This window comes from Ictidomys tridecemlineatus, chromosome 4, assembly GCF_052094955.1.
Source record: "Ictidomys tridecemlineatus isolate mIctTri1 chromosome 4, mIctTri1.hap1, whole genome shotgun sequence".
NCBI classification, from domain to species: Eukaryota; Metazoa; Chordata; class Mammalia; order Rodentia; family Sciuridae; genus Ictidomys; species Ictidomys tridecemlineatus.
This window is the reverse complement of record NC_135480.1, coordinates 157590081-157604728: the sequence shown is the minus strand read 5'-3', so window position 1 is coordinate 157604728 and position 14648 is coordinate 157590081. Positions and strand designations below refer to the sequence as shown.

Here is a 14648-nt window from a genome sequence, read left to right as displayed (position 1 = left end):
AAACAATAAAGGGAGATGAAACTTTTAAAAATTACAAATTAGAAGACTAACAGGTTCAAAACCTAAATAAAGAGTTACAGGGCCGGGATTGTGGCTCAGTGGTAGAGCACTTGCCTAGCACATGTGAGCATTGGATTCAATCCTCAGCACCACAGAAAAATAAATAAATAAAATAAATATATTGTGTCTAACTACAACTAAAATAAATAAATAAATATTTTTTTAAAAAAGAGTTACAGAATGAGAAAATATAAATTTGTAACAAAAACACTTATTATTTTACAAATACTGTGCTAAACATTTTACACATACAATTTACTTAATCTTCATAACAAACACATTAGATAGGTACCATTAGGACCCTTACTTTACAGATAAGGAAACTGATTCACGGAGAGGTTGTCCAAATTCACAAGGCTATCAAGGAACAGGGGTGGAATTCATACTCTGGCAGCTTGGCTCCATGATACATAAACTCTATTTTTTGGTGAGGAAGGGGTGCAGTACTGGGGATTGGACTCAGGGGCACATCCCCGGCCCTATTTTGTATTTTATTTAGAGACAGGGTCTCACTGAGTTGCTTAGCATCTTGCCATTGCTGAGGCTGGCTTTGACCTCAAGATCTTCCTTCCTCAGCCTCCCAAGCAGCTAGGATTACAGACATGTACCACTACACCCAGCTATATATATCGTCTTTACAGCCACTATTACTCTCTGGATAGCAGGAAATTATTAAATAGTAGATTTTTTTTAAAATCTAAATTCTGAAGGATATGAGTTTCAACCCATGAAGTATGAATGCATACAAATTTCAGAAAACAAGGGACCAAAAAAGAGCTCCTCCAAATTCAAGAGAGAAATACATGGGTTTTACATAAAGGTTTAAAAAATTCTTTCTCGGGCTGAGGATGTGGCTCAAGCGATAGCGCACTCCCATGGCATGCTTTCGGCCCAGGTTCGATCTTCAGCACCACATACAAACAAAGATGTTGTGTCTGCCGAAAACTAAAAAATATTTTTTTATTATTATTAGTTGTCTAAAACATTAAAATGCTCGAAAAAAATAAATATTAAAAAAATTCTCCATCTCTCTCTCTCTCTCTCTCTCTCTCTCCCAAAAAAATAAATAAATAAATAAATAAATAAATAATTCTTGCTCAACAGAAACACCAGAAATTAGAAGACAATATTTCAATGCCTGTCAAAATTCCAAGGGAAAATAATTTCCAACTTAGAATTTTTTGCCCAAAAAGTTACCATGCAAAGACAAGGCCACAAGAAAGACTACCTTTCAGATCTACAAGGCTTCAAAGCATTTGCCTCCCATGAACTGAGATTTCACAGAAGGCTAATGAAGGATTTGTTTGGACCTAAACTGAGAAAGCCATGAGATAGTACAAGCATTCAACAAAGGAAAAAAGCAAAGGGATTTCCAGGATAGGGAAGAAAGGATATGCTAAAATGACACCCAAAATAAAATACAAAAAAAGGCTGAGGATATGGCTCAGTTGTTAAGTTCCTCTGGATTCAATCCCCAGTACCAAAAAAAAAAGAAAGAAAGAAAAGAAAAAGTCAAGCCACAGAATGGGAGAAGATATTTGCAAATCACATATTTGTATCAAGACTATATAAAGAATTAAGTTTCAGGGTTGGGTTTGTGGCTCAAGGGTAGAGTGCTCGATTGGCACATCTGGGGTCCTGGGTTTGATCCTCAGCACCACATAAAAATAAATAAAGGTATTATGTCCATCTACAACCAAAAAATAAATATTAAAAAATCCAAAGATATTACTGAAATGTCCCACTGCTGTATCAATTAAAAATAAAATGTATATTTTAAAAATAGAATTAAGTTTCACGTGTGGTGTCTCACACCTATATAATCCCAGCAACTGAGGAAGCTGAGGCAGAAAGATCACAAGTTCAAAGCCGGCCTCAGCAACTTGGTGAGGCCCTGTACAACTTAGCAAGACCCTGTGTCAAAATAAAAAACAAAAAGGGCTGGGGATGTGACTCAGTGGTTAAGCACCTGTGGGTTCAATTCTCATTACCCCCAAAAATCTTAAAATTTAATAAGAAAATGACCCAATTTAAAAATGGGCAAAAGATCTGAAAGGACATTTCACCAATGAAGATATATGAATGGTCAAAAGGCACATTCAAAGATGTTTAGCATCATTAGTCATTAAAAAAATTCAAATTAAGACCATAATAACATACCACTTTACAGCTATAAAAGATATCTATAATTAGATAATAACAAGTGTTGGTAAAGATGTAGAGAAACTAAAACTCTCAGATATTACTAATGGGAATGTATAATGGTCCAGTCACCTTAGAATATAATTTAGCAGTTTCTTAAATTTTTCAGCATAAATTTACTGTATGATAGAGCAATGCTGCTCCTAAGAGATTACCCCAAAAGAGAAGCAAAAATATTTGCCAACACAAAAGATTTATTTGCAAATATTTATAGTCACATTATTCATAGTAGCCAAAAAGTGGAAACAACTCAAATGCCCAACAACTGGTAAATAGGTAACCAAAATGTAGTCTATCCATAAAATGGATTATTGTTCATCAATAAAACAAAACAAAGTAGTAATATATGCTACCACACAACAGACCTCAAGAATGTACCCCAAAAACTACATACTGCATGAGTCCATTGATATGAGTTGTTCAGAAAGGTAAGTCTACATATATATATATATATATATATATACATACATATATATATATATACATATATATATATATATATATATATATATAAAGAAGATCTGTGGTAAATAGAGTTCAAATAACTTTATTTGGACTCTAAAATTAAGAAGAATAATTTAGCCATTAAAAAATACAACAGAGGGCTGGGGATGTGGCTCAAGCGGTAGCGCGCTCGCCTGGCGTGCGTGCAGCCCGGGTTCGATCCTCAGCACCACATACAAACAAAGATGTTGTATCCGCCGAGAACTAAAAAATAAATATTAAAAAAAATTCTCTCTCTCTCTCTCTTTAAAAAAAAAAAAAAAAAGTTTAAAAAAAAATACAACAGATATCTATTGATGTTTCCTCTCCAAATTGAAAAGAATGATACTAAATAATATGAAATACTATAATTTTAATCCAAAATATAGGTTTATATAACACTGATATTTTCATTTTAAAAATCTGGACAAATATTTACCAAAATGTTAGAATAGTTAACTCTAAGAGGTTAGATTACATGCATACATATATACATGTATACCTTCTTAAACTAAGTATGAGCAAGAAATACCCACTTTCTACCCCCACAATGCTTTTTTTAAATACACTTCAAATGCATTATTTTAAAAACAGAATACAACAGACAAATATAACCTCAAATGTTTTAGTTTTAGATTCACAGAATATTACTGATCTGTGACTATAAAAGTCCTGATCATTTACTTTTTACTGTAAACTACATCTGGTAGAGAGTTTTACTCTCCTAAATGGTCCAGTTTTGTATTATGCACTTCACCTACCAGAGATGAATGAACCAAATATAAGCCCCTTACCCAAAGGCAGAAAGAAATCCATGGTACAAAAAAGATGAAACATAGCAATTAGATGCTTCTTCCTCAAATGTAAACTGAGAGATATCAAGTAAAAGAGCAGTTAGCAACGGGAGCCTAAGCCATAAAGCAGAGCTGCAGCAATGAAGAAGAGCAATGAGACCCACAGATGTTACAGCAAAACAAAGCCATGATCAAATACAAATGTAAATAAGCAGAAATACAAGAAAAAGACTTAGAGTACTGGAAAAGAATTAAGACTAAAAGGAAGTTTAAATACAAGGACTTTTATGGTCCAAGTTAACAAAGGAACATAACAGTGCCCATAGACTATCTAGCTCTAATACTATCCTTATGAGGCATCATCCCTGCTCCTCCAGTCCCAAGAAACTTCTACTTCCTTTACCATCCCATGAGCATTCTTACAATTAGCTCCACCATCCACTTAAATTCTCCCTGTTCCTTACACCCAAAAGCATTTTTTAACTAAAGAAAGAGACTGGAGGCTTACCTTTGGGTCTCACCAGTGGCATTATTTGAAGTGTTTAAACTCATGGTAAGTCTTCCAACTCTTTCAAAATACCCCACTGTTTCTTAATGATATACCTCCTTATAGATGACTGAAACTGTCCAAGATGTCTGTGACTTACAGGTTAGATGGACCGAAGTCTGTTAATATAATAAACAATACAACAGCAGTTTTATATTGAATCCTGAGAGTATGGGTGACTTTTCTTTTGATCTATGGTATTTGTTCACTTTTAAATTACTATATAACAAATATAGAATTCTAAAAAGTTATAATGTTTTATTTCTTTTAAAAAACACTAGATGCAAAAATGACAAAATGTTTAAAAAAATATGTTCCTTCTTATGAGAACAAGGTAATGATTAGCTTTTAGATTTTAATTTCTCAACTGAAAAATTATAGCAAGTGACAAATTACTCTTGAACTCAGAAAAGGAACACACAGTGCCTAACTCTAGGGCATAAAATTCAATTTGAAAGAAAGTAAAATTCAAGGGCATGTTTGGGTCCCCAAAGCCTTTCTCATAAATGAGACACTTTTAAAATTCAATGTTGCAACCAAAGAGGCCAAAGTACTCCCAAATAAAAATACCATGGTAATTTTCTATTTTTTTTTTTAATTTCAGATGGTTTTCATTCAAAAGTTCTCAAGAGAAATCAAACAGAAAAGTTTTGACTCATTCAAATTCACTCAAATTTACAATTCAAAATGTTTTTTGAGCTGGATATGGTGAGCACTTATATAGTCCCAGCACTGAAGTGTCTAAAGCAGTAGGATTACTTAAGACCTGAGTTCAAGGCCAGGCTAAGCAATATCACAACATCCATCTCAAAAAAAAATTATTAATTAATTTTTTTTAATTTTAAGTTTTTTTTTCATAATACATTTATTCTATTTCTTTGTTTTTATGTGGTGGTGAGGATCGAACCCAGGGCCTCACACAGTGCTAGGCAAGTACTCTACCACTAAGCTACAGTCCCAGTCCTAACTTTTAAAATTGTTTTTAATTTTAAATAAGTATCTTGGCCTTTAATAACTCCTAGAAAAGAAACCTAGAATTATTTTCTTAAATATTTTTTTAGTTGTCAATGGACTTTATTTATTATATGTGGTGCTGAAAATCGAACCCAGTGCCTCACACATGCTAGGCAAACGCTCTATCACTGAGCCACAACCCCAGCCCAAGAAACCTAGAGTTATTTTTAACCAGTTACTACTAGCAAGGCTGCAACACTAGTAAAACAAAAATTTAAAATTAACTCTGTTGCAAGGTATGATGGCACACACCTGTCATTCCAGTGATTCAGGAAGTTAAGGCAGAAGGATTGCCAAATTTGAGGTCAGCCTCCGGAACTTAGAAAGACCCTACCTCAAAACAAAAAACACAGGGATGTAGCTCAGTAATAGAACACTCCCAGGTTCAATCCCTAGTACCACACACACAAAAATTAACTCTCTTGCCAGGTACAGTGGTGCATACCCATAATTCCAGTGACTCAGAAATCTGAGACAGGAAAATCATGAGTTCAAAGCCAGCATCAGCAACTTAATGAGGCCCTCAGCAACACAGTGAGACTCTGTCTCTAAATAAAATATAAAAAAGAGCTGGGGATGTGGCTCAGTAGTTAAATACCCCTGGGTTCAATCCCTGGTACAAAAAAAAAAAAAAATTAACTCTCCTAATCATGTAGATAACTCTAGGAAAAAGTTGTTTTTTTTACTAATCCACACAAAAGATCTTCCTTCATAATTAATCTTTAAATAATTTAATTATTTTAATAATTAATCCACAGTAATTTTCAAAGGCCAAAGAGACCAAGGAGGAAGAAGGAAAAAGAATAATATTCATCATGCACTCTGGCCTACTTCCTGAAACTCTCTTCCATAGGAGCTACTTCAAATTATACAGAGTCAACTAGGGTTGTAGTTCAGTGGTAGAGCGCTTGCCTAGCACATATGAGGCACTGAATTTGATCCTCAGCACCATAAATAAATAAATAAATAAATAAATAAAGGTATTGTGTCCATATACAACTAAAAATATTCTTTTTTAAATTATACAGAGTCAACCATATAAAACTACTTTATTACAATGTTAAGCAATCTCTGGGTAAATATCTTAAGCCAAAAGATAATAATAGTGCACTTGGTTCAAACATATACAAATATCAATATCCCACAAGTACCTTTTTGTATTCCCATAAATCCCATATCCAAAGAAAAACTGTGAGTTTTAAACTCAGAAAGATCAAAACTAGGATTCCAATAAGTATCTTAAACTATGTGGTCTTGGGCAAGTCATTTAAATACTTTGAACCTATGTCCTCTACAATAAAAAGGGGATAATTATATCAACCTCAAATATTTAAGATTTAAATCATTTATACAAGACTGTGATTATAGCTCAGTGATAGAGTGCTTGCCTAGCACATTCAAGGCACTGGGTTCATATCTTTAGCACCACATAAAATAAATAAATAAATAAAATAAAGGTATTGTGTCTACAACTCAAAATATATTGAAAAATAAATAGATAAATATATACAACAATTACACAGTACCATCCATTATCAGTTTTCATTACTGAATACAAACTCTGAAAAACAGAAGGATCCAATAAAGAAAGGTAGTAGATGATATTTGGGGTTATCTGGTCTGGGGAAAAAATGTAATAAGAGAATTATTTAGTGAAATTATGGGTGTGCAAAGATATACAAAAGACTTAAAAGAGAGAAAAAGGTGGCAACCTGTTCTATCATTGCTCCTACTAAACATGCCTCAGAAGAGACCACTGAAAGAAAAGGGATTCAAGTAAGCAGTCTGTCTCAGCTACAGCGCTGAAAATTTATGACTCCTATAGACACAAAAAGCTCTTTAAAACAGTCAGAGGTTCATGTATCTCACAGTTCATGTAGAATAGATACTGATGTACAATAGTTTGGCCTAGGGCAAGTACAAAGGAATTTTGGAGAAGACCAGGAATAAAAACCTATTTCTGGTCTGGGGACATAATTCAGTGGTAGAGCATTTGTCTAGCATGTATGAGGCCCCGGGTTGGGTTGCCTCCCTATATTGCAAAAAAATAAACAAACAACAACCAAAAAAAAGACACCATTTCTCCAGGACAAAATAACTTTGAGAATAGTGATATACAAACAAATAACAAATACAAATATTATTAATCTACTGAGCACCTTACTACAGTATTAAGGCACTGTACTTGGTACTTTTATCTAGAATTTTGCTCCCTACAACACTACAATCTACATTGTACCATTTTTCAAGGAAAAAACTAAGGCTCAAAGATTAGAAACAGCTTGACAAATGTCACATACAGGTTCAAAAATCCCAACTCACAACTGTCTGACTCTAAGGCCTAAATTCTTTCTGCAAGAAACTTTATGATTCACAAAGTTTACCTGTAAGTTATCACCTCAGGTTTATCATCCTTACTTCAATTAAGGAAACTTATCTGATTCAAAGAAGCTAAATGACTTGTACAATACTAGTCAGCTATTAAGGGGTAGCCCTGGGACTCGATGAAGGTCCTCGGATACTGAATCCCAAAACCTTTTTATCTTACCACCATGCTTCCAAAAGTCAGAATTCCGGGGAACTGAATACAGAATGGAAGAAGAGTTAGAATCTTAAAGAAATGGACTTAACTGTACTGAAGAGAAATGTCCAAAGTTTAAAAGTATATATTTAAAATCTATTTTTGTAAAAAATTTTTTAAAAAACTTAAATACATACACACACATAATGCACACATGTTTATGCATATGTGGCACAAGAAGGACCAACAAACCTCTATTTACCTTGCAGGAAAAGAACTTAAAATGGACTGAGGATGTAGCTCAGTGGTAGAGCACTTGTCTAGCATCCTCAAGGTCCTGAATTTGATCCCTAGCACCACCAAAAAAAAAAAAAAGAGAGAGAGAGAGAGAGAGAGAAAAGAATTATATATAATTATAGCCTTAATGATGTCTTTTTAGTTAATCTTGGGAACAGAAGTGCAGAAGTTCATCAAATTTTAATAAAGTTATTCCAATAAAACTAAATTGAAAATACTCATCATTTTTAATGTATTGTTTGTTTTGGCATCTAATCATTTTCAAATCTGAATGGTCTTATTTACTCAGATAGTGATATCTATAGCTCAGTAGTGATATTCTTCAATTTCCAGATCATTTATACAGATAATATCATAAACAAATAGTCCCCACCATCTTCACCCCTGGTGTTACTCTTATATAAATCCTCCTATTAACTGTGATCAACTTGTGATTTAATTTTATCCCACCCCCATGATTACCATACATTATATAAGCATCTTAAGGGCAGGGGTTATAGTTCAATGATAGAGTAGTTGCCTGGGACACATAAGGCTCTGGGTTCAATCCCCAGAAGGGGGGGGAAATGAAGACCCTTAGCAGCTTGAATGACAATCTCTTGCTGTCCTCAAAGAGGAAAACTGTCATGCTATGAAATGGCTATACAGAGGGCCACACGGCAGAGGACTGCAAAAAGTCTCTTAGACCTAAGGGTGGCCTCCACCCAATAGCTAGTACATAGTCAGATCCCTCAGGTATATGGTAGCAAGGAAATAAACTCTCCCAAAGACCTGAAAGATCTGAGCAGATTCTATCCAGTCTGCCTCTAGTTGAGAACAGGGCCCCGCCAGCATCTTGATTGCACCCTTATGAGGACCTGAGCAGAAGACCAGTTAAGAGTAGGCCTTGACCCATAGAGACTATGCAATAACAAATGTGTGCTGTTTTAAACCACTGCATTTGTGGTAACTTGCTATACATCAAAGAAAACTATACACATGATTTGAAAATGCCCATGCAAAATTAAAAAGAAAAAAAGTTGAATAAACAAAAATATAATAGGAAAATCAATTCTCAAATCAGCTCTGCCTATGTGGGTCTTTTATCAAGTCTATTTTTCTGTAGTGTAATTTCCTCATTAATATAAATGAGGGATTTTGTAAAAATCCTATCTAAGGCAATTAAGTAGAGAAACCAAGCAATTATGGTCAGCACTTACCAAAAAAAATTAGAAAATAAAAATGAAGGACAAACCATCAAAAGCCACAATAGCTACAAGGGAGCGGTGATGGTATCCATAGAAAAAAAAGCTGAGGGAGCTGGAGTTGTGGCTCAGTGGTAGAGAAATGCTCAGTGGTAGAGAACTCACCTAGCACGTGCGAGGACATGGGTTTGATCCTCAGCATCACATAAAATTAAAATAAATAAATAAATAAATAAAGGTATCATGTCCAACTACAACTAAAAAAATAAATATTTTAAAAAAGAAAGCTGAGGAAAATAAGAAGGCACATCTGATAGGACCCCCAGGAGCCAACATATACTTAATGCAGGCCAATTTGAGAGCAACAGATGAAAATGAGAGGTCAGCCAATGTCAAGAGTAGGTACCTACAATATATATGGTTAACACAGTCATGAAAGAGCTGGGACCCAGCCCCAATGAACTCTCAAAACTGATTTGTCAAGTTTCCCTTCCTAGCCAGGGGCTCAAACTAAAGAAAAACTGCTGAGGATAGAATGAAAGTGGAGCAGGACAGAGAAAAAAATCAAAGTAAGGAGATGGCCAAGACCAAACTGGAGGAGGAAACAGAAAATCTCAAAAAACAAGTCATCATAGTTTTTAACATACACACATATAAAAAACAACTCACAACAGAGTTTTATGAAATAGAAAATCTTTTCTAACTTATAATCCCAGAGACTCAAGAGAGCAAGGCAGGAGGATCACAAGATTGAGGCCAGCCTCAACAATTTAATGAGACATGTCTGAAAACACAATTTAAAAAAAGAACTGAGGGGCTGAGGCTGTAGCTCAATGTTAGAGCGCTTGCCTAGCATGTGTGAGGCACTGGGTTCGATTCTCAGCACCACATTAAAAAATAAGATAAAGGGCTGGGGATGTGGCTCAAGCGGTAGCGCGCTCGCCTGCCATGTGTGCGGCCCGGATTCAATCCTCAGCACCACATACCAACAAAGACATTGTGTCCTCCGAGAACTAAAAAATAAATATTAAAAATTCTCTCTCTCTCTCTCTCTCTCTCTCTCTCTCTCTCTCTCTCTCCCCTCTCTCACTCTCTCTTTTAAAAAAATAAATAAATAAGATAAAGGCATTCTGTCTATCTACAACTACCAAAAAAAAACTGTACTGTAATTAAAAAATAAAAATAAAAAGAACTGAGGATATAGTTCAGAGGGAGAATGCTCTTAGATTCAATCCGCAGTACTACAAAAAATAATTTAAAAAAAAAAAAGGCTGGGGATGTAGCTCAGTGGTAGAGCACCACTACATTCAATACCTAAAAAAAAAAAGGCCTTCATAAACCTGTGTCATTCTCAAAAGTTCAAGTAAATTAATCTCCCACAAAAATTAGTGTAAGAAAAGACTTGTGGTCAAAATCCATACAAAGTTGATATAAGAAAAAAAGATTAAGGAGCAAAATAGCATCCTATAAATGAAAGCATGACAGAAAGACATCCCCACGAATGAAACATGACAGAAAGACATCCCCACGAAACAGGTAAAAACTTGGTAATAAAAACAGGTAATAACTTGGGTCTGGGGCTATAGCTCAAGGGTACAGCACTTGTCTAGCACAGGTGAAGCACTGGGTTTGACAGCACCACATAAAAAAAGTAAATAAATAAAGTTATTAAAAAATAAAAAACTATAATACTACAAAATGAACTTAAAGACATTAAGCAAAAGGGCCTGGCGAGGTGGTGCACACTTGTAATCCCAGCAGCCTGGGAGGCAGAGGCAGGAGGATCACAAGTTCAAAACCAGCCTCAGGGGGGCAGGGGATGTGGCTCAAGCGGTAGCGCGCTCACCTGGCATGTGTGCAGCCCGGGTTCGATCCTCAGCACCACATACAAACAAAGATGTTGTGTCCACCGATCTATATCTATCTATCTCTCTCTCTCTCTCTCTCTCTCTCTCTCAAAAAAAAAAAAAAAAAAAAAAAAACAGCCTCAGCAATTTAGCAAGGTACTAAGCAACTCAGTGAGACCCTACCTCTAAATAAAATCCATAATAGGGCTGGAGATGTGGTCAAGTGGTCAAGTGCCCTGAGTTCAACCCCCAGTACCCCCCCCCAAAAAAAAGACATTAAGCAAATGGCAGAAGACATGAAAGAATATGAATCAGAATTAGGAAAACTCAAAAATGAGAAGATAGAAATTAGAAATTAAAGTAAAATATCATTTGAATAAAGGTTAAATCAGAAGAAATGTAAGAGCAAAGAGACATGACCTGAAAAATGCCCTAAAATATAGAGGAAATAAAAAAGAAGAAAACTTAAGTTAAAAAACAAAGAAAGAGATCAAAAGGATTCAGGCGAAAGTGACAAATATTGTAGACAAATAATCAACATGAGGATAAAAGAAGTCCTTGAATAAGAAAATCAAAGCAAAAGAGCAGAATGAATTCTAAAAACACAAATTAGAAAAAACTTTCCTGAAACAGAAAAAAAGCTTAATCTATATTTTGAAAAAGCAAACTGAGTATTGAACAAGGCTGACCCAGCACAACTGATACCAAGACACATTCAAAGACAAATTACTGGACTTTAAAGAAACTTATACACAAATATTCATGTTCATAATCACCAAAAGTGAAAATAATCCAAATGTTCATCTATTAATCAATGTGTAAATACAACATAGGATATTATTCAACAAAGGAATTGAAAAAAGGAATTACTGATAGATGCCACAACATGCATGGACGCTGAAAACATGCTAGCAGACACCAAAAACCACATATGGTTTGATTAGACTAATATAAAATGTCCAGAATATAAAATGCATAGAAACTGAAAGTAGGATCATGATTGCCTGAGAGTAGGAAAAGGGGGAATTGCATCTGATTTCTAATAGGTTTTAATTTGAGGGATGATGAAAAGTGGTAATGGTTATACTTTATACAAAATAAGCTAAAAACATTGAATTCTACACTTTCAAATTTTGGGCTGGGGTTGTGGCTCAGTTGTAGAACACTCACCTAGCACACATGAGGCACTAGGTTCAATCCTCAGCACCACATAAAAATGAAATAAAGATATTATGTGTCTACCTACAACTAAAAAAATAAATATTTTTTAAAAGTGGTAATTTTTTTTACTTTGATAGAAATTATCTTATTTTTTTTACATATATGACAATAGTGGAATGTATTACACTCATTATTACCCATTTACTGCACAAGTTTTCATGACTGTATATAAAGTATATTCACACCAAATTATGCCATTATACATGTAGTCTTTTTTTACATTACAATTCTTGAATCACATATATACCACAATTTTTCATATCTCTGTATATAAGGTATATTGACACCAACTTCAAATCTTCTTATATATATTTTGTATAATGATAATCATCACATTCCCCCACCCTTGCTATTTCCTTTCCCCCTCCCTTTTCCTCCCACCTCTCTTCCCTATCTAGAAATAATCATCCTCCCATGCTCTCCCTCCCTATCCCACTAAAAAAGTGGTAAATTTTAGTTTTGTGAATTACATCTCAATTTTAAAAATTCACCAATACTGAAAGTATAGTTCAGTGGTATATAGCACATGCTCAGTATCTGTGAGGCCTGAGTTCAATCCTCAGCACCAAAACATAAATAAATTCATCATTTAAAAAATACTAAATAACTGGAAATCATGGCAAACACCAGTAGTATTTGCAACTCGGGAGGCTGAGGCAGGAGGATCACAAGTTCAAGACCAGACTCGGGTACTTAGCAAGACCTGGTCTCAAAATAAAAAAATAAATAAAGGGCTAGGGATAAGGCTCAATGGTAAAACACCCTTGGGTTCAATTCCCCAGTACCAAAAATAAATAAGTAAATCCTAAAATAAAGTCTCCTTTATCTATTATTTTCTTCCTCTTTCTAGCTTTAATCTTAGCTCCTGATGACGTCTGAGAGCAAGGGCCTACCTCCCATGTTGTTTTAGGAAGAAATCCATGAAAGGCCAAAGTTAGGCCTATAACTAAAATTAAACTATCATGGAATTTCCATGCTATTCAACATGGCAAAAAAGGTACAATAAAATCTCTCTCTTCTTCCAAAAGAGTAAAAAATAAAGGAATAATGAAGATAGTCAAGTAGATAGTAACAGTAATGAAAATGTCAATGGGCTAGGAAGCTAAGTTAAAGAATGCAGTGTGCTCATGATTTGTTCCAGCTTTACTTAAAATTTACCTGTGAAACACCACAAAGTTAAAATAAACAATAATTTGGCCAAAGTACATGAGTAATTAAAAATTCCTTATAACATGCAATTAACATCAGCCTTTCTCTTCTTCAATATCTATGTAACTTTTTATTTTTTTTTTTAATACTTGAGAATGAACCCACGGGCTTAACCACTAAGCTACATTCTGGGCCCTTTTTAATTTTTATTGTGAGTCAGTCAATAAATTGCTTAGGGCCTCTCTAAGTTGCTAAGGCTGGCTTTGAATTTGCAATCCTACTGCCTTATCCTCCCAAGTCACTGAGATTACAGGCATTTGCCACTGCACCTAACCTGTGTAACTTTTAAAAATTATTTTCCATTTGAAAATATTCAATCAATCATTATCTGTGAACAAATTGTCTGATTCATCAAAGTTACTCCCTATTGTCATTCCAACTATGAAAAATCCCTTCTCCAAACACTGTGCTAAAAACTTTACACAGATTATCTCATTTATTCTATACCAACACCAAGGGGAAGACACTATTAATATTCTTACTTTATACCTGAGGAAACCAAAGCTAAAATATAGTCAATCACTTGCCCAAAGTCACATATCTAGAGACAGAGTCAATGGTTGGCTGATTCCGGAGCTCTGCTGTGTGCCCTCTTATCAACCTTCAAAACATGATTCCACCCAGCCAGAGAGCATGTGAGACCTCACTTATCAAGAAAGTACTTCTGCTCCCTGCTACACATTTCTCCAACACAAATCATGCTTTCCCAGATTCAAACTAAACCAACAAGAAGCCAGCTCTACAAAAGATGACTCCGACCTTCAGTGGATTCTCAATCCAGATGGCATTTTCACAGGTTTGAGCCAAAACCAGGTCATCCTGTAGCAGTGATGAATAAAAGCAAAGTTTAAATCAGTTTTTATGTTAATGTATTAATAGATGAATCTTCTCTTGATTATAGAGGTGGACTATTCTCACCATTCCTAGTAAAACAGATGACATTATGCATATAATTCTTCAATAAAAGGTTTTTTTTTAATAGATAATAGGGCAATTGTAGTCAAGGGACCAATGATCTAAAGACATCTTACAAGGTACCAGCCAGAAAGATTCTATTCTAGGTGTCGGAAACAAGTTTTTTTGAAACAAATTCTCCTACTTTACATTGAGTCCCACAGTTGCTCATCCACAATGTACTTATCTTAGTGTGTCTGCATAGAACAAAGGAAAAGCAAACATGGCTGAAAAGACAGACCCTAGTATTACTGTAGGTGTGAGGTACAACCCTTCACCTCCATGTTGTAGGTATCCTTTGCTAGAAAAAAAAAA

At 34.8% G+C, this 14648-nt stretch overlaps 1 protein-coding gene across 3 annotated transcripts in view; it reads right to left on the bottom strand.

Moving 5' to 3' along the window:
- Ccdc171 (coiled-coil domain containing 171) overlaps nt 1–14648 on the bottom strand; it is a 378035-nt gene that overhangs the window by 361192 nt on the left and 2195 nt on the right. The window contains exon 2 of one of the 3 annotated variants that reach the window (XM_078047667.1): nt 4048–4205. The exons of the other annotated variants lie outside the window; for them this stretch is intronic. Within the exon in view, the coding sequence (XP_077903793.1) occupies nt 4048–4091 (44 nt within the window). The 5' untranslated portion in view covers nt 4092–4205. The remainder of the gene's footprint in view (nt 1–4047; nt 4206–14648) is intronic. 3 annotated transcript variants of the gene reach the window in all.